The sequence below is a fragment of the Sinocyclocheilus anshuiensis genome, unplaced genomic scaffold (assembly GCF_001515605.1).
Source record: "Sinocyclocheilus anshuiensis isolate Anshui unplaced genomic scaffold, SAMN03320099.WGS_v1.1 scaffold67, whole genome shotgun sequence".
Lineage (NCBI taxonomy): Eukaryota > Metazoa > Chordata > Actinopteri > Cypriniformes > Cyprinidae > Sinocyclocheilus > Sinocyclocheilus anshuiensis.
The window spans coordinates 2154883-2182192 of NW_015552546.1; the positions used below are offsets into that span (position 1 = coordinate 2154883).

At 38.1% G+C, this 27310-nt stretch overlaps 3 protein-coding genes across 3 annotated transcripts; 2 read left to right on the forward strand and 1 right to left on the reverse strand.

The window, feature by feature from the left end:
- Positions 1–225: 225 nt before the first annotated feature.
- tgm1l3 (transglutaminase 1 like 3) lies at positions 226–6573 on the forward strand. The gene is made up of 14 exons (XM_016454599.1): positions 226–285; positions 458–879; positions 971–1162; positions 1516–1767; positions 2182–2300; positions 2475–2582; positions 2694–2871; positions 2961–3099; positions 4305–4497; positions 4644–4797; positions 4878–5162; positions 5663–5823; positions 6027–6163; positions 6273–6573. The coding sequence occupies exons 2-14, from the start codon at positions 459–461 to the stop codon at positions 6415–6417; spliced, it is 2484 nt and encodes an 827-aa protein (XP_016310085.1). The 5' UTR covers positions 226–285; position 458; the 3' UTR covers positions 6418–6573.
- Positions 6574–10713: 4140 nt separating this feature from the next.
- LOC107664125 (protein-glutamine gamma-glutamyltransferase K-like) lies at positions 10714–13958 on the reverse strand (the record flags this gene model as incomplete). The annotated part of the gene is made up of 12 exons (XM_016454581.1): positions 10714–10855; positions 10937–11073; positions 11234–11394; positions 11493–11777; positions 11864–12017; positions 12104–12296; positions 12407–12545; positions 12636–12813; positions 12942–13049; positions 13203–13321; positions 13421–13672; positions 13763–13958. Coding segments are annotated over 12 exons (2064 nt in total), but the record flags the coding sequence as incomplete, so codon positions are not given.
- A 6083-nt stretch (positions 13959–20041) lies between these two features.
- LOC107664126 (protein-glutamine gamma-glutamyltransferase K-like) lies at positions 20042–23933 on the forward strand. The gene is made up of 13 exons (XM_016454582.1): positions 20042–20417; positions 20547–20738; positions 20844–21095; positions 21198–21316; positions 21528–21635; positions 21761–21938; positions 22031–22169; positions 22255–22447; positions 22536–22689; positions 22814–23098; positions 23225–23385; positions 23477–23613; positions 23786–23933. Exons 1-13 carry the CDS (start codon positions 20042–20044, stop codon positions 23931–23933), a joined length of 2442 nt encoding a protein of 813 aa, XP_016310068.1.
- Positions 23934–27310: the final 3377 nt, after the last annotated feature.

Below are 27310 nucleotides of genomic sequence, written 5' to 3' on the forward strand. Positions count from 1 at the left end.
CATTACAGCTTGTTTGTAAATTAACCTGTGTGATTCATCTAAAATCCTTTCATTAGGCAGTGAAATAGTATAGGCACATTAATTGCTCATGTGGATGGGTTGGGAATGAAGTGAATATATACCAGACTAAAACCTAGAGAAGTGTCACAGCGCAAGAAGCCGTGGTTCCAGCCAGACTTGCTTTGTTTTAGTAATTTGAGTTTAACTCAATTGTTACTCTGTTACCAAACAGGGATAAAAACCTCTTTAGATTCAACATCACACCGGAGCAAGAACCACAAACATGTAAGTAATCAACTACAAACGATCAAATATGCTTTCACAGTTATTTAAAGAGAAACTGAACTGCAGTTAATATACTCTGATTTAGAGGGAAAAGGCTTTAAAAGACTTGAATGTTTAACCACTTAAATGACAACTAATATCACTCTCATTCTTTCTCTTTTGCACCCCACAGCATGTCTATCGTAAAGTATGGCCTGAGCAACAACTTCTGCAACATCGGCCGTTTCCCAGGCATTAAACTAGAGTCGGACAGGTTCTGGAGCGGGTCTGGCTGTGTGCCGGTTTACAGTAACCCCTGCGTGAAACCTTTTGTCAATCCTTGTGTGAATCCCTGCGTGAAACCTGCCATCAATCCTTGCGTGAAACCTGTATTCAATCCTTGCGTGAAACCTGTATTCAATCCTTGCGTGAAACCTGTATTCAATCCTTGCGTGAAACCTGTATTCAATCCTTGCGTGGTTCCTTGTGTCAACCCATGCAACAACCCTTGCGCCATCCCTTGCGACTATGTGAAGCCGCGCTGTGATTATGACTGCAAGGAAGTTGTCCTCAAGGACTGTGCGGATGACTGCCAGGTTGTGCGCACCTGCGAAGGTAAGAGTTGTAGATCTATGGCCTGAGCTGCATTTTGTGAAATGTGTCCATTAAAGCTCCTAATTGAGTTCCTCTGCTTGGTTTTTCTCAGATTTGGTTCTGCAGGTTCGTTGTGTTGACCAGATGAAATTCTGGAAGAGTCAGAATCGTCAGGAGCATCACACCAGTTGTTTCCGCAGTGATCACCTCATTGTCCGTCGAGGACAGTGTTTCCAGATGTGGATTGAGCTTTCCCGGCCATTCAATCCAAAATGTGATCAACTTCACCTGGAGCTGAGACTTGGTCAGTTAAGTTATCTTGATCAGTTACCAGCTTGTGCTGATTTGATTCTAAGACCCTCGCTGTTATTTCCAGTGTTTGTTTTTTTTGGTATCATATTTTTAATTTTAATTTTAGGTAAAGTAGGTTAGGTTTTAGTAATTCTGATGTGTTTTTTTATTAATGTTATTACTTTTTAAATATGTCTATTATTATTGTTATTAATTGCAGTTTTTTTTTTGTTATTTTACTTCAGATTAGACTCTGATTATCTCAGTTAATGTCTATTTTATTTTAAGTAACAAGAATGTTTTTAATAGTTTAGTTTTAGTTCATGCCATTAGCCCTGGTCATTTCTTGCTGTTTTTATTTCACAGGTAATGTTCCATCAATTTGCAATGGCACTCTGGTGATTGTTCCAGTAGTGGATGAATTCAAGAAATGCCGTTGGGAGGCCAAGATTGTCGAACGGGTACAAAACCGAATCAAACTGTGTGTGTACTCCCTTCCGACTGCTTGTATTGGACGATACAGCCTCACCATTGTGACTTGTGGCCCGAAGGGCAGGGCCACTTCATCATGCAACCCTTGCAATGACATTTACATGCTGTTCAACCCCTGGTGTAAAGGTACGTATGAAGAGGGAGAGAATACAATATATATTAGACTTAGACTTTTGAACCATATCGCAATGTTCTTTCTTAACTCCTGAAATTCCATGCAGAAGCATGTTTTGAAAAATGCTAAAGATTTAAATCAGTCCCACATGTAGGAAACCTTGCACACAGAAACAAAATCAAATCTGCATCATAGAATGGTACAGAGATTTCAAGTTCACAGAAGCAATGCTGGAATTACATAAAAAACAATTTTTGTTTGCTATCTCAAAAAAAAGCATGTCTCTCAAATTTCTTTGTGAAGAATGGCACTGGATGCTACTGCTCAGATTAAGCAAGCATCTGTCAAAAGGAAACAAAAATTAGAAGGAACATTTTTTATATTCAGTAAATGATTGTAAAATTGAAACACTCTGTCTTTACTAGATGACTCTGTGTATCTGGATGACGAGGCCCAGAGAGCTGAGTATGTGATGAATGACGTGGGAAAAATCTACTATGGAACTAAACATCAGATCGCTTCCAGAACCTGGAACTTCGCTCAAGTAAGATCCAAACTTTTTTATTAATACATGTCAAAATAAGAAAAAAGGATTTGCAGTGGAATATATTTGATCTGAAGTGCTGGAGTACAAGCACAGCGCAATCTTTTTTGTTTTTTATAAACCACAGAACTTGCCATGGCGAGCATCTTAGAATATAATTTCTCTGATTCTTAGTTTGATGAAGGAGTCTTGGCTGCATGTTTCTATGTGTTGGAGAAGAGTGGTGGCCCTTGCACTGGATGGGGAGATCCTGTTAACGTGGTGAGAGTGATATCTGCCATGGTGAGTCTCGACCTTTCTTTCATCGGCATGTCATAAAACCTAATAAACATCCACGAAGACGATGTTTGGCAAGAGAACAGATAATCATTTTTGACTGTCTCACTTTCACAGATTAATGCCAATGATGACTGTGGTGTGCTGGTGGGTAACTGGTCAAACTGCTATGGAGATGGAACCGCTCCGACATCCTGGTGCAGCAGCAGTGCCATCCTGAAACAATACCACAAATGTGGAGGAATACCGGTCAAATATGGACAGAGCTCGGCCTTTGCTGGAGTCACCAACACACGTAAGACTTCCTGCAGACTGGATGAGGAGAAAAAGTTTTGAGAAAGTGATTGTAGATGTAATGCACTTATATTCTTCTCTTTCTCATAGTATTGAGGTGCTTTGGCATTCCTGCTCGTCCAGTCACAAACTTCTGTTCTGCTCATGACACTGATGTGTCTATGACAGTAGACATTTATCTTGATGAGAACTACGATCTGATCGATAACTTGAACTGTGATTCAATCTGGTAAGATGCTGTAGAAACCTTTCATTATGTACTGTAACATCAGCTTTAGTGTCTTCTAAAGTACCATCATGGGCTATGCACAAAAGGTTGTCTTTTTGCAAAAAAAATTGTCCAAGATTATCACCAGTTTGGTGATAACTGCTTTGATGAGCACCACCTGTTGGTACTAAATGTACACTGAATATTTTTTACAGTTTTGATCTAAACTATGCAGTATGCTGTTTCTTGTATGCATTATTATAATGACTTAGGAAATCCTATTAATTGCATGAAGTAGTTTATGCAAATTTAAAACATCCTTCCGCTTACTCTAATATGAATTACAGTTTTTTTCAACTGCTTACACACAAAATCTTTACTTGTCACACAATTTCTGAAACCTGACACTCAAACACCAGAACCACACACCAAATCTGCGAAACCACACACTAATTCTAGGCCTTTGACTCCGTTTTCAATTTCATAAAACACTTTTTGCAAAACACAGCACACAATTCCCTATACACAAAAATCTAACAGGAAGTATCTTTATTTCCTTTTTCAAACACAACCAATCAAAATGGCACACTAATTCATCAGTGCCTCACACTAACTCCTCACATGGGCAAACACTCATTGCTTTACTTGTTAACACCAATCAATCATGGTTTTAGAATAAGCCTATAAATACACAACTACACATGGATGATGTATTTCTTTTCTTTCATACTGTATTCACAACCATAAATGTTTACAGTAAAAAAAAGTTTGCTTTCGTGTTTACCGTGAATTTTTCAACATCTCTCTGCCAATTAATTTCAATCTTGTACAGAAATGCACATAGGAGCTCATGAAAGAAGAGCTTTAGGTTTTGAATAACTGTGTGTATATGATATATCCAAAAATTATGGCAAAGGTGTTTGCAACGTAAGACAAATGTTTGCTTTTGAGATGTGTTTGTAATATTTTGAATGCAGTGCTTCATTTTGCAAGAGATGTGAGGCATTTTGCGTTTTGTGTGTGCAATTCTTGGATTTGTGTGAAAAGTCTGAAAAGAGGCAAAGTTTTGAAAATGTGTGTAAGCAGTTGAAAAAAACTGTATTAGGTTCACGCAAATAGCGTCAATATTTGCAGACAAGTGGAAATTACCCAATGTACAGACATTGTACATCTCCTTTGAATCCATTCACAAAGATCATGCTTCTTTCTTCTCCTCTTCCATGTAGGAACTACCACGTGTGGAATGAGGCCTGGATGACTCGGTCAGACCTGCCATCTGGTTTTGGAGGTTGGCAGGTGGTTGATTCCACTCCTCAGGAAACCAGCCAGGGCTTCTTCCGCTGCGGCCCCACCTCTGTTGCTGCAGTTCGCAGTGGGCAGGTCTTCCTCAAATATGACACACCCTTTGTTTTTGCAGAGGTATGAAAATGCTTTGTAATTTGAACATTAAGCATATACTGTATGCTATTGCAGTTATTCCTGAAACTTGGATCTTTTTCTCAAATTCTTACATACACACCACCTTATGGGAATATATTATGAGCAATGAACTATTCCTGCTCTAGCTGAACAGTGATGTAGTCTTCTGGCAGCGGACAGCTTGTGGAACATTCGCTGTGATCCATGTTGACAAGAATGCAGTTGGTCACTGCATCAGCACCAAGGCTGTTGGCTCAGACAAGCGTGTGGATATCACACACCACTACAAACACCCAGAAGGTGAAAAGTCACACACATGGTTTAAAGACTCTTTCACTCTGAATAGTTGTAATTTTACCGCCACTTCCAATATCCGTCAGGTTCAGAGGAGGAGCGCCATGCTGTGGAAACTGCCCTTCGTCATGGCTGCAGGAAATGCGTATACCCACTGCCCTGCGCTGAGGATGTAGTCTGTGATATCACCATGAAGGGTGACAGACCATGTGTGGGCAAGGATGCCGTGCTCTGCATCGCTCTGAAGAACAAATGCAGCTCACCTCGTAGCGTCACCCTCCACAGCCAGGTGTCCGCCACATACTACACCGGAGTCAACAAGACCTTGGTGAAGAAGGACCAGACATGCTTTGAGCTCAAGGCCAGTGAAAGTAAGAAAGAATTATTCAGAGCTTGAGATACAAACATGCGAAAATCCATTCAAATCCACTGCAAAACTGATTTTGAACAAAATCGTATAAGCCTTTTAAGACTGAGCTGCATGAGCTCTATATGCTCCGTATGCTAAACCATAAGAGGTTCATTAAAAAATGGAAATAAAATTAAAAAACGAAAATCACTCAAACAATGGTTCACTACATAAAAGATACATTTGTTAGCTTTCATCCAAAGACCGTAAATCTGATCTTAGTCGAGAGTAGGTTCTTTACAGTTCCACTGGAAAGAACCTTTTATGGAATGGAATGTTAAAAGTTCTTCATGGAACCATCATTGCAATTAAAGAACCTTTATTTTTAAGAGTGTAGAGACTCAGTAGAGACTAAATTAAAATAGTAATAATACAAATTGTTCTAATATGGTAGGGATGAGGAGGTTTACCACTGCATTCAAAAGTAGTTTGTTCAGTGTTTTATCTCTTGTCCATTTTTAGCCAAGGTTCTGGAGTGGGCCCTGCAATATGAGGATTATAAGAAACACCTTGTGGATCATTCAACCATGATGCTCACTGTCGCTGGACGGGTCACTCAGACCAAGCAAACTGTGGCCAAACACTTCAACTTCAGACTGTGCACTTCAGATCTTGTTATTACTGTGAGTTTGAAAAACCTGAAAGCTATACTTCACCAGCTGGTGTTTATGGATGAAACTCGCCCAGTTTAGTGAAATCATTTAATCCAAGGCCTAGAAATGAATTAAGAACAACTGATTATTAGCTGGGTGTGGAAAATTGAGTCTATTTCATAACTATTCGTAACCTGAATGGTATTACTGCAGACTGTGATTTTCCCTTTCAGCCTGGATGTGACTGTGTGGTGGGCAAAGAAGTGCCAGTAAAAATCACATTCCAGAACCCACTGCCCTGTGTGCTGAAGAACGCCGTTTTCCGTATCGAGGGACTGGCAATGAAGCACTGCAGATCGATTAACTATGGGTAGGAAATTAATCTGATTAACTCACTATTAAACTATACAAAATAACAGGACTGCTGTTCATTTGAATTGGTATATAGTTAAACGTCTTACTTTCCATCTATTTCTCAGTGACATCGCAAGCCTGGCCACAGTGAATCTGACCGAGACATTTATTCCTAAGTGTCCCGGCCCTTACAAACTTCTGGCTTCGCTTAATTGTCCTCAGCTGACTCAGGTGCATGGATTCACCGACATTGTCGTCAAAGAAAAGTGAAGAGGCTCTCAAATAAGCGGAGGAGCAGAAAGCTTTCAGCATGCTTTTCACATGGATTGATTTGCAGAGTTAAAAAGGGAATTTTAGTTATGTAATCTTTAGTAAAGGTGAACCAAAGGGTGCATTTAATCTTGGAATCTTACTTTTAGAGGACGATTTATGCCAGACATTGTTTTTATGGGAGTAATATTTTGGAATATGCGATAAATTTGTAGTTTCACATTTTTAAACAGAGATTGCAAATATTGAACCATTCTGAACTTCAGCTGTTTCGTTTTGTTATGTTGTCATCCTAACCAAATGACTGTATGTTGTTGTGTTCAGTGATTTATTCACTCCTTTTAGCTGCACTGATAATCTGTCCTCCCTGTTGCATCAATAAAAGTTATTCATTTGCAGTACTATTTGCAGTGTATTTGTGATGTGTAACTATGAATCTGTGGATGAAATGATCATGACATCATACAACAACACTATGATTCTAATTAGGCTGTTGAGCATTACAGTATAGATAGATTCATGCTTATTAGGTGATACTTAGTGATTTTTTTAACAAAGTTTAAACTTCATTCAGTAAGTCAGTTCTTTGAACATGTAACAGGTTGTTGAAAACACATCCTGACATGAATAATGTACACTTCTAAACCCTGAGAAATATGGCATAATGATTTCTTGTATTTGAGGCAATACCGTTTGCATAATATAGAGAGAAACAGTAAAAATACCAGAGGTGGAATAATGTGGAATATACTTGCTAGGTTATTGGCATCAAAAAGCAAAAGCATTTAATTCAATAAATAAAATAATAATATATATATATATATATTCTGTCTTATACTGTTCTGTCATTCTTAACTATATAGATATAACTAAATATATAGATATTTGCCCTTTTTTGTATATTATATACTTTTTTGTATATACCCACCAGCACACCACAGTCTTTGTTGGCAATAACCTGATGAGAGATGATTAAAACTATTTTATTTTGAATGCAGCAAGTTTCATGCAGAAGTACCACTCTCAGAAGAGAACAAATCGGACCATTTTAAAGTCTTTCCAACATGAAATTATGGTATTGATGAGAAGTAAATGAAAACTCACCATGTCAGACACTACTCTGGAAGTGTTAATGGGGTTTCCCCATCCTGAGCAAGGTGTGCAGCTCTTCTCCAACACATAAATACATGCAGAGAAGATTCCCTCCTCGAACTAAAAATTAGACGGGAGAGAGGAAATTAGAGACTCAAAAATATGTCATGCTCTTTTGTGCGTGAAAATGTTATATAATAAAGGTTGTTCTGTGGAATTATATTTCATGAATCATCCAGGAGTAACCTCAACTGGGTTCCAGCACTTTTAATGCACAGTCTTGTAACTTAGGGTGCCTACATACTAGAAAAAGATCTGATAGAACATTTTTTGTGCCATTTTCTTGTCACAATTCTCATTGAAATCAGTGGATTTACAATGTAACTGATGTGTAGGCACTTTTGTAATAAATGTTTAGTTCTTACTTACTGACCAAAGTTCCATGTTCTGCAGCCAATCTGCTGCTTAGTTCCATAGTAGATTCTGCCCATGTCATTCAACACATACTCAGCTCTCTCTGCGTCATTGCTCAGGTACACACAGTCATCTGATAAAAAGAAAATTTGACTTTAAATGGAAATCTTCATTAAGTTTTCTTTCTTTCCGTATTCTATTTCTTTTTCATATATTCAGGTTTCAGATGTGTAATGAAACGCATACCTTTACACCAGGGGTTGAACAACATGTAAATTTCATTTTCAGGAACACAAGGTTTTGTCCTTGTTCCACAATCTTTGCCCCCCAGCAGTCTTTCTTGAATTCTTCCACTATTGGAACGATCACATAAGTGCCGTCCCGGATGGATGGGATGTGACCTGTAACATGCACAGAAGAACAAAAGATTTCCAGTGAGGGTGAAATGCTGGTTCAGCTCCTCACATGTTCCTCCTCTACATACTGTATTTGCATGTACAGTATGTAGTACAGTACTGATGTCAAGCTCCAGGTGAAGCTTGTCACAACTGGGATTGAAAGGACGCCACAGATCAACCCACATATTGAAACACTGTCCTCTGCGGACGATGAGATGATCATAGGGGAAGTCGTGGCCTAATGGGTAGAGAGTCAGACTCGTAACCCAAAGGTTGCGAGTTCGAGTCTCCCGTCCGGCAGGAATTGTAGGTGGGGGGAGTGAATAACCAGCACTCTCTTCCACCTTCAATACCACGACTGAGGTGCCCTTGAGCAAGGCACCGAACCCCCAACTGCTCCCACTTCACTTCACTTCACTTCACTTCACTTCACTTCACTTCACTTCACTTCACTTCACTTCACTTCACTTCACTTCACTTCACTTCACTTCACTTCACTTCACTTCACTTCACTTCACTTCACTTCATCAAGGAAACAATGTGTGTGATGTCCGGTCCTGCATTTGAGAAGGTCAACTTTACTCACCCGGAAGACAGCATCTGAGAAAATGAAAAAAAAAAGAGCAGAAAACATGTAATTAACAGATCATTCACTAAGTTATTATGAGTAAGGATCATTCCCATCATGCATTGCAGGACAAAGATCTATGACTCTTACCATTGCCTTCACAAACTTGTTTGCTTGTGCAATCATCCACGCATTCCTTGATGACGACTTCTTTAGTCTCATAATCACGACGTGGAGTGACAAAGCCGTAAGGATTAGTGTATGGAGTAGTGCAAGGAGTAACATATGGAGTAGCATATGTTGTAGCATACGGAGTAGCGCAAGGAGTAACACATGGAGTAGTGCAAGGGTTAACGCATGGGTTTACATATGGGTTCACATAAACATTTGCCCAGGGGTGGGCAAATTTGTTTTTGATAAAGAATAGCTGGTTCCTGTGTAAAAAAAAATAATGATGTTGTTCATGGTTTCACCATAATGCATCCAGAGAACTCCGATCAACCAGTAGTGTACAGTTGACTGTTCCAAGAACACGCTTAAAATTGAAAGGAGACAATGCCTTTTCAGTGGCTGCGCCACAGCTTTGGAACAATTTGCCATTCTACATAAAAACTGCACCAACATACATTGATTTTAAATCTCTTCTTAAAACTCATTTATTTACTGTTGCATATGGTCATAAGTAGGTGCAGTGGTATAATTGTTGTGTATTGTTTGTTGGTGTTTTCTATGTTTACTGCTTATTTAGGGTACTTGCTTAAACTTTGTACAGCACTTTGGCCAACAGCTGTTGTTTTTAAATGTGCTTTATAAATAAATATGACTGACTGACTGACTGAATGGATTTAATTCTGTGAACTTATACTCTCATCATACAGATCTGCAATGTAAGCCTACTGAGGCGTGTGTTTTATCCAAACCAGTACAAAACTTTATTTGTTATAGCTCAACACATTTTTTCCAGCAGACAATAGCTTATGATGGATACATAAACATAAAACTTCAGTCTTGCACAAAATATTTCCCTTGCCTTTAACTGCATGAAATATTTAGTGTGTGTATGTGTGTGCATCCTTCAAAGTAAAAGTCTAGACTTTTGATCAGTAGAGAATGGACTGTAAGTTACGTTATAGGTGTGTATCCTGGATATGTATAAATAAAACTTACTTTTTATTTTATTATTTCAATTCATTTTAATACTCAAAGTGGAGTTAGTGAAAATAATTTTATTTAATACTTATGTTTAAACAATACAAATATTTAGCAAATTATATGATCAACACAATTTGAGTAAAATTTGAATTTAAAAATAAATGTCCACAGAATGTGTTTGGTTGTCTGTCTTTCTGTCTTTCTTTCTTTCTTTCTTTCTTTCTTTCTTTCTTTTTCATTATTTATTTCCTGGCAGCAGAACTTTTATATACAAATATACTTGCACACACCATAGGCCACCCCCCTGCCTGTATACACCTACTATAAATATTGACACAGAGATGGGTGTTTTTATATATACATTTATTATCATTTGAATGTATTGCAACATATAGTAGGCACAACTTTCATCATGAATGTTTCTCAGTTCACCCACTCTTATAACCACATATCAAAGTTATTAAATTATTAATATTTTGAATGCTGAGGCAGCAATTAACAATACACCTAAATGAAGAATATCCACCATAAAACAACCACAAATATTTGAGTTTTTAATGAAAGTTTTCTTTCACAACAACATAAAAAAAACACTGTATCTGAGGTCATTATGAACAAGTTTACAGTTCAAAGCAACAGCCATTTCTTCTCTTCAGGTAATTAAATACTTTTTCACTTTTTAACAGTAATGTTGGCAACTCCATGGACTTGATTAAGTTGGGAACAGTCAAGTGATGCCAGAATTTTATGTGTGCCATGCCTCACTGGAACAAATGTCTCTGTCAGGTTCACTGTGGCCAGGCTTGCAATATCACTGAGAAAGAGAGAGAAATATTACATGTAGTAATATAAATAGGTACGTTTTCCTGTGAGGTCAGGGTTGAATTAATCTTACCCATATGTAACAAGTCTGGCATGCTTCAGTCCCAGACCCTCAATACGGAATATCACATTCTTTAGACTGCAAGAAAGTGGATTCTGGAATGTGATTTTTACTGGCACTTCTTGACCCACAACAGCATCACATACAGGCTGAAAGGTAAAAAATGTCACAATTTTATGTACCATAACATTTTACACATTTAGGCAAAATTCATGATCAGTGGCCAGTTTCCACCAAAAATTTTATTGTTACCCTTTAGGCCATTAGCAACCCATGAAGATTTAAAAAGACAGAACCTGCTAAACTCACAGAAATAATAAGGTCTGGTGTGCGCAGTCTGAAGTGGAACTGGGTTGCAAGAATCTGCTTGGTCTGAGCCACGTGTCCAAAGAGATGGAGCATCAAGGCTGCCTGGTCTACTAGGTGGTTATTATACTCGTCATATCGCAGGGTCCAAGGTACAGTCTGGACTACAGAAGAAAGAGTTAAACACTGAATTATTTCAAGTATACTTTTAAAACTGTTGCAATCTTTCTCTTACTGTACAGGGTTGATTATCATCGCTTACCCTCACAGGCCTTCATCTCGATGTTCATTTGGCTCTTCCTCACTAAGGCATTATGGACTCCGGTGTAGTATGTGGCTGCCACTTGACTGTACAGGGTGACGGTACGAGGTGAGTTGCATTTATTCTTCAAAACGATGGAAAGCACAGCATCCTTGCCCACGCATGGTCCATCACCCTGCATGGTGACTTTAACAGTCACATCCTCAGCACAGGGCAATGGGTAGGTACACCGCTTGGAGCCATGACGAATTGCTGTTTCTAAAGCAATGCGCTCTTCCTCCGTACCTGATTAATGTTAATAAAGTCGACATTTAAAATCAAGACATTTCCTAATTGTGACTGTTAACTTACTGAGATGTGTGAGATTTCACCTCGTGGATGTTTGTAGAGGTGTGTGATATCAAAGCGTTTGTCTGAGCCGACAGCTTTGGTGCTGATGCAGTGACCAACTGCATTTTTTTCAACGTGGACAACACCAAATGTCCAATTACATCTCTGCTGCCAGTAGACTCTATCATTGTTCACCTAAAACACAATCAACAGTACTACGCTAGCACTTGTGTTTGCATGGGACAGAAAAGTCAAAACAGAATATTAAGGAACTGACGCACTTCAGCAAAAACAAATGGCACATCGTGCTTCAGGAAGGTCTGTCCACTGCGGATCGCAGCAACAGAGGTGGGGCCGCAGCGGAAGAAGCCCTGGCTGGTCAGTTGAGGAGTGGAATCAACCACCTGCCAACCTCCGAAACCAGATGGCAGGTCTGACCGAGTCATCCAGGCCTCATTCCACACGTGGTAGTTCCTACATGGAAGAGGAGAAGAATCATAAAAAGAGAAAACAAACTGTGACTATATCAATATAGTCTACACATGCAACAGTGTAAAAACTTTGTTTGTAAGAATAATACTTACCAGATTGAATTACAGTTCATGTGATCAATCAGCTGGAATTTCTCATCCAAATAGACGTCAGATGTCAAACAAACGTCAGTGTCATGAGCAGAACAGAAGTTTGAAACTGGACGAGCAGGAATTCCCAAACACCTCAACACTACGAGAAAGAGAGGAGAAATAAGTGCATGACATCTATAATCACTTTCTCAAAACTTTTTCTCCCTGTCCAGTCTGCAGGAAGTCTTACGTGTGTTGGTGACTCCAGCAAAGGCCGAGCTCTGTCCATATTTGACCGGTATTCCTCCACATTTGTGGTATTGTTTCAGGATGGCACTGCTGCTGCACCAGGATGTCGGAGCGGTTCCATCTCCATAGCAGTTTGACCAGTTACCCACCAGCACACCACAGTCTTTGTTGGCAATAACCTGATAAGGAGAGCTGATTGAAAAGCTTCATGCAGATGTACTGCACTCATAACAAAGCAAATTAGACCATTGTGTCAGGCTTTTCAACTTCAAATCAGGGTGCAGATAAGAAGTAAATGAAGACTCACCATGTCAGACACCACTCTGGAAATGTTAATGGGGTTTCCCCATCCTGAGCAAGGTGTACAGCTCTTCTCCAACACATAAATACACGCAGACAAGATTCCCTCCTCGAACTAAGAAACAGAGAGCAGAGAGGAAGAAAATATAGAAACATTATAGCCAATTACCTTTCTGGTAATAGCTTTCTACACATTACAGAGTCTCAGATTTGAGTTTCTATTAGCTACTGTGTTCTGCAAACTTTGAGTGAAAAGTTTGGCTCTTACTTGACCAAAGTTCCATGTTCTGCAGCCAATCTGCTGCTTAGTTCCATAGTAGATTCTGCCCATGTCATTCAGCACATACTCAGCTCTCTCTGAGTCATCTTCCAGGTACACACAGTCATCTGATAAAGAAACAGAGATAGTTGAATTAAGTATATTTTTTGTTGCTGACAATTGTGCATGTGTGTGTTTCTGTTTCAGCTGTGTAATGAAACGCATACCTTTACACCAGGGGTTGAACAGCATGTAAATGTCATTTTGAGGAACACAAGGTAAAGTGAATCTGCCTCCTGGACAGTGTGTCACGGCACTGAGCTGGTATCGTCCAACGCAAGCAGTCGGAACAGAGTGCACACACAGTTTGATTCGGTTTTGGCCTTGTTCCACAATTTTTGCCCCCCAGCAGCCTTTCTTGAATTCTTCCACTATTGGAACGATCACATAAGTGCCGTCCCGGATGGATGGGATATGACCTGTAACATGCACAGAAGAACAAGTGTTCTAGTGAGGCTGAAATAATAAACTGTTTGTCATGTGGTTGTTAAAAAAAGGCTATAACTGACCAAGTTTCAGCTCCAGGTGAAATTTGTCTCTATTTGGAATGAAAGCTCGGCTCAGCTCAACCCACATCTGAAAACACTGCCCTCTGCGGACGATAAGGTGATCACTCTGATAACAACCTGTGTGATGTTCCAGTCGATTTTGCCCTTTTCTGTCTTTAAGGAGGTCAACAGTGCACACCTGCAGAACTGCATCTGAGGACAAGAAAGAGCAGAAAACAATCAAAGATCAGACCTTGATATTAGATGTTTTATTCCCACCATGCAGTGAAATGAGAAGATTTACAGCTCTTACCATCACTTCCACAAGCTTGTATGCCTTTGAAATCACCACAAGGGCTGATATTGCAAACAGACCGGCCGCATGCCCTGTCCTGCTCTTCCGATACCAGTTTGATTCCAGTGCAAATATTTTCACAAGACATTTTAAAAGCTTTAAAAAATAGACATGAGAAAGAGAATGGACAAATAAAATAAAACCTGTCATTCAAAATAAATGGCTTCTGAAATTTAATATACATGATAATTTTAAAAATATATTTAAAATATAACTTTTGACTGGTACTGTATTTCTGTTTCTTACTTAATCTTAAAAGACACGATAAAATACAGATGCCAGTTTTCTAAATGCAATGAGTATATGTTAAATAAAACCAGGCCACAATCTTAAAATAATTAATGTTTTAATACTTACATGTTAGTAGTCCTTGTCCCTGAAATTGACTTTTATCAGTTTATTTAAAGAGTAATCAGAGTAATTGTTCTGAGGGAGCTTGAATTAATAAAGCATGTGAAAGCAGGTCTTGCTGGGACAAACTGCTGCTGCTCCAAATGAAACACATCGGTATATAATGACCTCCTCTCCACCCGAACTGCACATAGTGTGTGAAAATCTTTTCTTCATGGTGAGTCACACAAGTTTTCCCTTTTACAAAAAATAATGAGTCAAATGAATAGTGTAGAATACAGGAACATTGTTGTATAATTGCTCTGCTGCTGAGCTGTCGGTTAGAAATGTAAAAGCAGGCAATTATGCAGTTTTATCACACACAAAGAGAATAAAGGCAAAGCAGGACACTTATTTTGTCACTGGCATTGTTTTGTGTAATATGATTCAGATGGCTACAACAATGTAATCTCATAATAGTTTTTTTAGATAAACTTAATGCTGATTATTAGTAATGAAAGAATGTACACATAATGATATAGATGATTAAGATTAAGTGACCTACTTGCACGTATTTCCTACTAAATATATCAACTTTAAAGGACAAATCAAGTGACTCCTGTTAGAGAGTAGAGATCAGACTCGATAAACAGTATAAGAATTGATAAACACATTAAGTAACACATAAAGCTATGAATGTGTTTCCTTGAGATAAACACAGAAAACTTTTTTTCCTCATACTAAATACATTACACTTTAAGGTATGATGCAGGACACAATGTGAAAATGAATGCATGCATTAAATATATAAATGAACAAGAACAATCTAGATCTGAAATTATTTCATTATGCTTCAAAATAACATTTGTAAAGGATGTGAAAAATAATGAACTTGAATATAATATAATGAATGCTTTTATGTCTGTACGTGCATGCACAGAGGGAAAACTCTGAAAGAGATTGTTTTCTTGAAAGGACTGTCTGCCAATAAATATTAATATAAACTGTTGTAGTACATTTAAAAGAACACCAATTTTAAACGATAAACATCTAGCGTAGCGTTAGTTCTGGCAATCACGTTAGTCAAACTCGCATCAGCTGACTCTCAGCTGATCCCCATCAACCTATGGGAATATGACACCTATCTAAGCATTCATATATAAGGTCCCTCAGTATTATCAGCAGTTTTCGCATTGCTCAATAGCTAATTACCCTCCTCCATCCCCAGCTCCTCCTCTGTCAGTCGGGATTCAGCCTTCTGATTCTCCTTTGAATCAGACTAATTCTAAAATGTGTACATAACATTATTGAACTTTAACGATATCTGCAATACATTTATGTTGGTTCTGTTTACCCTGGGGGGGTTATCGCTGCTCTCCCTGCTCTCATCCATGCTAGGCTGCATGGATGCGCAGGGAGTTCTTGCCCAGAACGGAACCATACCGCCAATCCAAACTGTATGCTAATTGTCAATCATCTTTGACGATAGTGGTCCTGACAGAAATATCATATCATGCTTGCCTAACATTTGGTCAATGTTGACCACAGAGAAGCATCCAGAGCAACACAACCCTTCCTAATACACTAGAAGAACTGACTGCAGAGAGGAGGTTAAAAAAAAATTTTTTTTAAAAAGCCATAAGTAATTATGTACTCTGCACTAATGAAGCCTGAAAGTAAAAGATGGAAACTTGTACTTGAGTACTTAATTACACCCAATAATTAAGAGATTTGAGTCTCTGAGAAATGGTGCAGTTATGACACCAGATCATAACATGAAAAGACTACTAGTTTCTGTGATGTAGCTAAATAGGAGAAAAGGCCCAAATCTTTCCAAATACATGTTTTTCTTTTCCAAGACAAATGCAGTGACCATCAACACTGTCTTATGTGGTTCCTGCTGTCTTGGATTTTTTTCTGTATTGATGGACTTGGTCTGCAGCAGGTCAGATTAATTATGGGTAAGACTGGCCGAGCATTATAATAATTGTCTGTAATACATAATAGAGTAATTTAGGAGATTATAAAATGCTTTACAGTAGACAGTCATTTCAGAGCAACCCTGTTTTCAAAAGTACAGTGATGAAAGCTCGTTGAGCACTTCTTGAGAGTTTTGCACTTGTGCTGCTTTGGTTTCCACCCAACATCTTCATCAACTTGCCACACCGCCCTATATTACATTGATTTCACTGATTGAACTCAATTATTATGGTTTGTGATAAACACAATGGAATGGGAGAACTTGTTACAATTTAATTGGTTATATAATTAGTTCTCATTGTTTTTCAGTGACATTTCAAGCCTGACCATACTGAGCCTGACATTTATTCCCTTGCAAATTCCCTTGTAGTTTGAGTTGCCAAGATAATTGTCAGGGGAAAAAAAAGAACTAAAATTATTTCACACAAGGACCTTTTTAAGTGCTAGTAACTGCAAGAACCACTAAAACCTTTCCACATGGATTGATTTTGAATTGGATGGATGGATGGATGGAACAATAGAAAGATGGATGGATAGAACAATGTCTATAATGATACATGGGTCATTCCTGGGATTCAGAGTTTTTAAAGTGGTGGTTCACCAAAATGAATTGTTAGAAGATTTTCACAATACTTTAGTAGACCCATTATACTGAATAAAAAAAAAAAAACAGACTTTAAAGTTATGTCCCTCAGTCTGAACTCAACCCCGTCACACTAATGTGCGCATTCTACGCCCATAATAATTTAGACTCCACTCACATGTAACATCATTTACCAGAAATGACATCATTCAGGTCTCTTTAATAGTGGTGCAGAGAACGGTTAGTATTATCATACGTATTATTCATATTTTTGAGGTATATTATAGTCAGGGAGGGTACTGTCAAGCTTAACAACTCAGCCCCGTCACATAAAATTAAGATGGAAAATGATTATTTTTCAACATTTTGTTTTAATCCATAAGTATATACAATGTATTTATTGTATTGCTTCCATATAGTTGTATTGCTTCCGAGTTATTTACTTTATTTATTAATAATTTTAATGAAAAAATGAAATAAAATAGTCATGGTTTCAGTAAATATATACTTACCAACATCATAACAACTCATATTTTTGTTATAAATAGAATTTTTGAGGTAATATGTCCATTTAAACTTTGACAAGCATCACACATCAGAAATTGCACCCACATTTGCAGCAGAAAGACAGTGTTGGCCATGCAGATATGTTTACCCAGAAAGATGGGGACAATATGAGAGACAAACAAAACCAAAATTAAAGACAATGTGTTCACTTCAAATGTGTTACAGTCTTCAATCCCGACACGCCTTGTCATATTAATATATATGGGAAAATATAGGGAAGACAATTAAGAATGAAAGCATTTCTTGCTGATTGCCATCTGACATGTTAAGGACTAAAACGATAAAATTGTGGTTTTAGTTAAACTTCTAAATTGAGACCATAGACACAATTTGTGTATTTTTCACTTCAGTCCTATAAAAATTTGAAAATTATGATAAATGTTACATTTGTTCATCATTAAATTGCTATGAGGGACACATGAGCAGTAGGTAGATGTTTGTTTTATAGCAAGTTCTGTGTAAAATCCTTTTTAAACCAATCCCATTTTGTCCATTACGGGGTTGAAAAAAAAAAAAAGGTGTCTAAAATCTGAAGAAAAAAAAAGTTTTGATATGTGTCTAATGATGTGGGGGATTTAAAAAATGAATCATATGTAGTTGAAAAAAATGTTCTAAGTTGAAATGTTACCGAATCCCAGGAATGACCCACATACATGGATGGAACGATGAAACGAATACTAAGTTAATGAATATTGTCCCTTTCACTGTTTTCTGTCAAGTTTGACCAGAATTACTAGACAGACTATAGTTATGTCACAAAAAATTTACCCATAACAAAAAACCCATTGTTCTTTTAATAATGTGCTGAACTGTTGAGTTTTGGATGTTTTGGGGTCATTTTGATTTAATTGGTCATATTAAAGGCTATTTCTCCTTATTTCCTCATACACCTTCTGGGTGGAGCATACCGTTCAGCTTGGGGATGGTGAACAATTATGTTGTCTCAGAAAAAAGAAAAAAAAAATCATGACATACTTGACAATGCCTTCTACTGTATAATATAGTTGATAAATCCAAAGGTACATACTGATTTAAAGTTATGAAATCAGATTCCTTGCTTCCACTTCCACTTGTCAAGAGACATCTCTTCCTTCATCACTCTAGGGGCTGTTGTTGTTTATTCACAGGGCCTGTCAGGAAAACGGAAAAATAAAAATTTGAGAATAAAACATGAAAATTTAAACGGGTGATTTTTTTCATTCTCCTTCATGAGAATTTCTATACTTGAATTTTCTCTGCTTTCCAATTTTATGAGTCATTCTCTTTAATAACTGACTAACAGTCATATATCAAAGAGTCGTCCTTGATCTGACAATCTTGAGAGAGAAATGTAAGAATAATAGACTCTTACTGCTATTTAATACTGCAGTTTAATTTAATATAATCATGCACTATTACTGTAGGCTATGTATTAGAGCTAATTTTGCCTTAAAATATCTAATCTCTTTGTTGAAAGGAGCTCAGTTCCTTCAAATGTATGTAAAAGAAATGATTTTTGGCATTGCATAAGATGCACAAATCATTGCTCTCGTAATAGAGCAAAATTAACAAACAGGGTCATTAAGAAATATATAGACATACTTTGCTTATAGAATGTTTCTGATATCTCAATATCTCTGAGAGAATACGAATATATACTGCTAAAAAGTATAATTCAAGATATAAAATTAATATAAAAGAATACATATACAAAATTAAGTATATATACATATATTGTTGTTAGTTTTATTACTATTTTCATCATCTTGGTGTATTCTGTGTAGACAGTATCACACTGAATTGAATGGATTCTATTGTCTTTAGTCACGTCATGTCGCACCGCTAATGTCCAGTGGAGACAAGGAGTTAGTCTGAAAATGACTCTGCCTAAAGTTTAAAGGTTCAGAACAATTAAACTAGGATGTTAATTTCTCCCATTAATTAGTAAAAATTAACATGACTCAAAATCCTTTCATCTCTTTCTTAAGAGGACAATTACTCAGCTATGAGCTGTGGATGAGGTGGAGATGGAGATGTAGTATAAATATCCCGTCTGCTTTGGAGACAAACAACAGTACGAGCGACGAGCTGGTTAAAGCAGAACATACTGTTCACTTGCTACAGCACTTCAAGTATTCGGTTCAGTTTCTCTTGAACAGACAAGGACTAAAACCATGTAAGTAATCATCTCAGACATTGTTTGAAACTTATTATGAATTGCTATTAGAAAGCTGACATCTAGAATTCATAGGCCACCAAGATTTGTTTAAAAACCCGGATTGTTATTTCCAATGACTTTCCTTTTCTGGTATAATTATATAGTTTATATAGTTATATAGTTAAGAATTTTGGCCTTTTGGGAACAGCCTAATGTTGTCAAGAAACCAAACTTAAACGAAACTGGAGATCTGATTTCTAAGAGATTTCGTATTTATGAATTATTAACCATCTACTGACCAAATACAGATGACACTCATGTCTCTCATTTCTTTCTTTTTTGCCCAGCATGCCTTTTGTATACAACCCATACAAAAACCTCTGCACCGTTGGCCGTTTCCCAGCCATTAAACTGCAGGAGGATGGCTGCAGGAAAGCAGCATGCTATACACCGGTTTACAACAACACTTGTGTTAACCCATGCTCTAAACCTTATGTAAATCCTTGGGCTAGCCCTTGCAATATCCCTTATGCTTACCCATATGTTAACCCTTGTGTTAACCCATTCGTCAACCCCTGTGTTAACCCATGTGTTAACCCTTGTGCTACTCCATACCCTAATCCTTGCGGTTTTGTCACTCCATGCCATGATTATGAGACAAAGGAAGTCGTCGTCAAGGAATGCGTGGAGGATTGTACAAGCAAGCGAGTCTGTGGGGTCGAGGGTAAGGGACATTGTCTTTTTTTTATCTTTGTCCTGCAGTGCATGATGGGAATGATCCTTACTTGTAATAACTCAATGAATGATCTGTTTGATGATTATTTACCTGTTTTCTGCTTTTTCATTTTCTCAGATGCTGTCCTCCGGGTGAGTAAAGTTGACCTTCTCAAATGCAGGACCGGAAAGAATCGTGAGGAGCATCACACACATTGTTTCCTTGATGATCATCTCATCGTCCGCAGAGGACAGTGTTTCAATATGTGGGTTGATCTGTGCCGTCCTTTCAATCCCAGTTGTGACAAGCTTCACCTGGAGCTCAAACTAGGTTAGTTATGACCAACAGCATGTGGAAACATGCCAAGAAATAACATGAGCTGAACTAACATTTTTACCATCATTGAAATCTCTTGTTCTTCTGTGTGTTTTACAGGTCACATCCCATCCATCCGGGACGGCACTTATGTGATCGTTCCAATAGTGGAAGAATTCAAGAAAGACTGCTGGGGTGCAAAGATTGTGGAACAAGGACAAAACCGAATCAAACTGTGTGTGCACTCTATTCCGACTGCTTGCGTTGGACGATACCAGCTCAGTGTCGTGACACACTGTCCAGGAGGCAGATTCACTTTACCTTGTGTTCCTGAAAATGAAATTTACATGTTGTTCAACCCCTGGTGTAAAGGTAAAACCTAAATATGAAAATGTAATAGAATGAGTAAAGTGAGCACTATTGAAACTTAATGAAGCTTTTCCATTTAAAGTAAAAAAATGTTTTCTTTATCAGATGACTGTGTGTATCTGAGTGATGACGCGGAGAGAGCTGAGTATGTGCTGAATGACATGGGCAGAATCTACTATGGAACTAAGCAGCAGATTGGTTGCAGAACATGGAACTTTGGTCAAGTAAGAGCCAAAAATTTAATTAATATATTACACAAGTTCAAGTTTAAGATATGTCAGAGATAAAGGCACCGCTACGGTTTCTGGCCACCCTAGACAGTTTTTCCTAACCTTCCCATATCTGAGATATAATTCCACAGAACAAGTGCATAAGATAGCATGAAGGTTGTTTAACAATATCTAATTTTCTTCCTCTCTGATCTGTGGTTCTTAGTTTGAGAAGGGAATCTTGTCTGCGTGTATTTATGTATTGGAGAAGAGCGGTAAACCTTGCTCAGGATGGGGAAACCCCATTAACATTTCCAGAGTAGTGTCTGACATGGTGAGTTTTCATTTACTTCTTATCAATACCCTGATTTCATGTTTGAAAGCCTGACACAATGGTCTAATTTGTTCTCTTCTGAATGCAGTGCTTCTATAATATTTTCAATCATCTCTCCTTATCAGGTTATTGCCAACAAAGACTGTGGTGTGCTGGTGGGTAACTGGTCAAACTGCTATGGAGATGGAACTGCTCCGACATCCTGGTGCAGCAGCAGTGCCATCCTGAAACAATACCACAAATGTGGAGGAATACCGGTCAAATATGGACAGAGCTCGGCCTTTGCTGGAGTCACCAACACACGTAAGAGTTCCTGCAGACTGGACAAGGACAAAAAGTTTTGAGAAAGTGATTGTAGATATAATGCACTTATATTCTTCTTCTCTTTCTCGTAGTGTTGAGGTGTTTGGGAATTCCTGCTCGTCCGGTCTCAAACTTCTGTTCTGCTCATGACACTGATGTTTGTTTGACATCTGACGTCTATTTGGATGAGAAATTCCAGTTGATCGATCACATGAACCGTGATTCAGTCTGGTAAGTGTCATTACCATTTGTAACCAAGAGTTCCTCTGAATGTCCATGAACTGTTTTCATTTCTTTCATCTTCTCTTCTATGTAGGAACTACCACGTGTGGAATGAGGCCTGGATGACTCGGTCAGACCTGCCATCTGGTTTCGGAGGTTGGCAGGTGGTTGATTCCACTCCTCAACTGACCAGCCAGGGCTTCTTCCGCTGCGGCCCTACCTCTGTTGCTGCGATCCGCAGTGGACAGACCTTCCTGAAGCATGATGTGCCCTTCCTTTTCGCTGAAGTATGTTAATTCCTTTAATTTACCATTGTGTCATACATCAATTATAATGACATATGACTTATGATTCTTGTTTGTCTCTGTGTTCTAGGTGAATAATGATAAAGTTTACTGGCAGAGGAAATGTGATGGAACATTTGGTGTTGTCCACATTGAGAAGGATGTAGTAGGTCACTGCATCAGCACCAAGGCTGTTGGCTCAGATCAACGTGTGGATATCACAAATCTCTACAAACACCCACTCGGTAAAAACCGCATGCATTCCAGCACTCATTACTTTGAACCATGGTGCTTATACTAGTGATGAATGTTCGTGTTTCTCCTGTGTTTCATCGCTCTCTAAATTTTCCTTTTACTTTCATTGATCAGGTTCTTCTGAGCAGTGCACTGCTTTGGAAACAGCTCTTCGTCATGGCTCCAAGCGATGCACATACCCACTGCCCTGTGCTGAGGATGTTGTCTGTGAAGTCAACCTGAAAGGGGATGGATCATGTGTGGGCAAAGATGCTGTGCTTTGCATCAATCTAAAAAACAAATGCAGCTCATCTCGTAGCGTCACCCTCTACAGCCAGTCTGCAGCCATGTACTACACCGGAGTCAGAAAGACCTTCCTGAAGAAAGACCACACATGCATTGAGCTCAAGCCCTCTGAATGTGAGAAGTTATCAAATCTGAAATCAAAGAGTTGCAATACATGAGACTACACAGTTGGTACAATGTAGCTTATGGGTAAAGAGACTTGAGTATTCATTCAATATTTGTCACTTTTCCCCACAATAGGCAGACCTCTGGAATGGACCCTGAGTTATGACGAGTATAAGGAACACCTGGTGGATCACGCCTCACTGATGCTCAACATCTTCGGACATGTGGCTCAGACTAAGCAGGTTTTGGCCACACAGTACAGCTTCAGACTGCGCACACCAGATCTTGTTATCGCTGTAAGTTCAAAGTTATGGTTCAACTGATACATCTTTTGATTGTTTGAAATCATTTCATGCTAAATTGCGTCTTGTATGTGGTTCTTCTCAGCCTGTATGTGATGCTGTCTTGGGTCAAGAAGTGCCAGTCAAAATCACTTTCCAGAATCCACTGCCTTGTGTCCTGAAGAACACTGCATTCCGCTTTGTGGGACTTGGACTGCAGCATGCCAGAGTTGTTAACTATGGGTAAAATTAATTAAATTTTTTTTTTATTAAATAATAAAAGTTGCATTATTATGCTTAATTTTCACTTAATTGTATAAATTATGATTGCTAAACTCAAACAGTGATTATTTAATCAAAAAAAGTAAAATGTAATAATCACAGTAGTATTAAATAATCTTTCTTTCTTTCACAGTGACATTGCAGGGCATGCCACAGTGTGCCTGACGGAGAAGTTTATTCCCAAGTGTCACGGCCCACATAAACTTCTGGCATCATTTGATTGTCCTCAGCTCACTCAGGTGCATGGATTCGCCAACATTGTCGTCAAACAGCACTGTTAAACCAAACAAATAACTAAAACAGAGGAAACATCATGGCTCCATTGAACAGAAAGTGTTCACATTGAATTGATTTGAAAAATAAGATAACTTTTAGTTTCTCTTAACCTACAAGCTGTAAACATTAAACTTCTTATGGTGCATTTAGTCATGATGTAGGACAAGTGCACTTATGCTTTATGCAAGACACTGTTGTCTTTTCATCTTTTCTGATTTTTTTTTTCTTTTCTTTTTTTTGTAGTTTTTAGGAATTGGAATTTATGAGTTTGAGAGATTACAAATGTCATTCTGAATCAGTCATTAACCTTTTTTTTCTCATTTGGAAACTCAAGTAATTGTTTCATGGTGTTGGTTACTCTGTACTGTGTAGCTTCAGCTTCAAATAAAATATTTCTAGCATACTAAACTGTGTCATTTTGTGATGTGTAATTGAGCAGGATCTATAAAAAAAAAAACAAGGCTTATTCCTCTTGTCATTTAAAATTAGTAATACATTCTTGTCTTATACACTTTCCAGAACCTAGAATTTTATATTCACATAAATCCAAACTTTTGCAGACTCCTCAAAACATTAATATAGACCATTGCTTTGCTGGTATTAAAAGATGGCATAAAACATTTCAAGACAATTAAAGAATCTGAAAGATTGTGTACTTCAAGTCAGATGCATTTACATTGTGACTGTGCCTCAGATGCAATCAACTGAAACTCTGTTTACAAAAGTGTGACCCAAATGGCCCATATAATTAGCCCACTAGGTCAGCATTAGGTCAATGTATCATGGGCTCTCCATGGGAGAGGTATTATCAGGTCATGTGGCTACACTATCATTGGCTCTCCATGGGGTGTTTGTAAAGGTCTGGTCTCACAGACAGTACCTTGGGTTAAGATTGTTTGAAGGATGACATGCTAACATCGCTGCTGAAGAACTGCTACACTGCTACCTTCAATACATTCTTCTGCCCACAAGAACTTTGGTTAAGCTTACTTATTTTATGTATTAGAGAAATCTAGTGCATTGGCGAGACACCCAAACTACTGCTCAGCAAATACAGACAAATCTAACAATTTGGCGAGCCAGCCAGGAGAGACTGACAAGAAAACTCACCCACTGCAACAAGAAGTGAACTAAAGAGTCTTGGAGATTCTACAGTTTTTATGTTGAAGATCAACTGACTGCATCTGTGGACACAATTTATTTGAATCAACTGGATCGTTTCTCAAAGATCCTAATTTAGTGAGTGAAAGCTCTCTAAAAGAACTTAAAGAACACTTTTTCATAAGCAGATTAATCGATGCATGTAGTGTAGCCATAATAATCAGTGTAGCACTGTTTAAGAATTTTTGGCTTAGGCCTTTCTCTTGAGTCTGTAGGAAGTTTAGTTTGTTCTCCTGAGACTGTAGGAGCTATAGAAATAAGGTTTATAAGTTCAACTTTGACCTGCAATTTCGTATTACATGAAGGCTTGAGACCAATTTCTATTGGACCAAATTCTATTTCTATATTGACACATCATGACATGACCTCTCTCTACAGAATATCAAAGATTGAGGAAGCGCTGATTTTAGTCATGTTGCATCATCCTGTTTTATATAATACATCTTTAAAAGATTACAAAAATCTGATAAAAAGAGAGGCTGCTTGGTAAACAGTGTCATTGGAAACAGGAACCAATAGTACATTTGAACATTAAAACATATAATTGATGGACACAGTTATTGAACCGAACTGAATCAACAGTGAACTGATTTCAAATGAATAATGACTGTTTACTATTGTCTTTTTAGAGCTGCTTTACAGAATGAATGAATTTTGTTTGCATCATTGAATCATTATTTTCTTGTTTATCACTGTAAAGCTGCTTTGAAACAATCTGCATGTTATGTGTATATATATAGAAAAAAACAGTAAGAGAAGTGGAAGTGAAAGAGGGACAGAAGAAAATGGAATTTTTTTACATAATGACTTTTATTGAAGCATTTGTAGCAGAAAGACCCACAAGTGGGAATTATTCACTTCAAGGAAAAGAACAGACCATCAGGCAGGGATCAAGCAACCAGTTTCTCAGAGCAGGAACAAGCAAACAGGTGCAGGATGGTTCCCTATTGTGATTTATTAAAAATAAATATTGTCATTTAATACTTTTTACATTTAACACTCAAGCGTGTGCAGAGTGGCACACCAAGACAGTTGATTAACAGTATGACCATTTGTAAAGCTACTTTTAAACAATTTATATTGTGAAAAGAGCTATACAAATAAATTTGACTTGACAGGTACCTGAGAGCCAGGTCCCCAACACAAGCAGCCAGGTGCCAGCAGCACTAAAAAAAGAAAAACAAAATGTGCCATGGATGAGTGCCACAAATAGCTTTCTTAACCGCATTCGACCAGCAATCTCCCGTCTACCCAGTGAAACCAGGAGTTTGCTACAAATAAAAATAATGCAGTTGATAAATGAGGCTGAGTACAGTTCCCAGGCACCTGATCCTTGAAGTAATAGGTCTCCCAAATGATGTTGATTAATTTGTTTCTTCATCAAATCAGATTTGGAGGTCAGTGCCAATGGTCTTGTGGGCAGCACGCCAACATGTAGCGCTGTCGCCCTTGGGGCGTCCCGAGTTCAAGTCCCGGCTCGCTGACCTTTTCCGATCCCATCCCCCTCACTCTCACCCAATTCACTTCCTGTCAACCTATACTATCCCATCTAAATGAAGGCATAAAACACCAAAAATAAATCTCCAATAAAATAAAATAGCATTACATTACTCGCTCACCAATGGATGCTCTGCAGTGAATGGGTGCTGTCAGAATGAGAGTCCAAACAGCTGATAAAAACATCACAATAATCCACAAGTAATGCACACCACTCCAGTCCATCAATGAATGTGCTCAGTTCAAACAAGTTTCACACTGTTGTTTAAAGTGACAGTTCACCCAAAAATGAAAATTACCCCAAGATTTACTCACCTTCATGCCATCTTAGGTGTTTATGGCTTTCTTCTTTCAGATAAATACAATCAGAGTTATATTAAAAAATGTCCTGGCTCTTCCAAGCTTTATAATGGCACGTTCACTAGAGCAGAGGCATAGCAATAGGGCAGGCAAGGCAGGCAACTGACAGCTGACCATTTGAACAATCAGAAATGTCATTATTAAAGGGGTCATATGATGCAATTTCAAGTTTTCCTTTCTCTTTGGAGTGTTACAAGCTGATTGTGCATAGATAAGATCCCTGAAGTTGCAAAGACTAAAGTCTCAAAACCAAAGAGATATTCTTTATCAAAGTTAAGACTCCTAACCACACACCCCTAAAACGGCTCTTTCTAACACGCCCCCACATATCTACCTCACTATGTGGAAATATTTGTGTAATGCC

Bases quoted from the DNA above. Each gene is read 5' to 3' on its own strand.
- tgm1l3 (XM_016454599.1), top strand. From the start codon at position 459: ATGTCTATCGTAAAGTATGGCCTGAGCAACAACTTCTGCAACATCGGC. The intron at 3,100-4,304 runs GTAAGATGCTGT...TCTTCCATGTAG, and splicing joins TTGAACTGTGATTCAATCTG to GAACTACCACGTGTGGAATG. The intron at 4,798-4,877 runs GTGAAAAGTCAC...AATATCCGTCAG, and splicing joins CCACTACAAACACCCAGAAG to GTTCAGAGGAGGAGCGCCAT.
- LOC107664126 (XM_016454582.1), top strand. From the start codon at position 20,042: ATGCCTTTTGTATACAACCCATACAAAAACCTCTGCACCGTTGGCCGT. The intron at 20,739-20,843 runs GTTAGTTATGAC...TGTGTTTTACAG, and splicing joins TCACCTGGAGCTCAAACTAG to GTCACATCCCATCCATCCGG. The intron at 23,099-23,224 runs GTGAGAAGTTAT...TCCCCACAATAG, and splicing joins TGAGCTCAAGCCCTCTGAAT to GCAGACCTCTGGAATGGACC.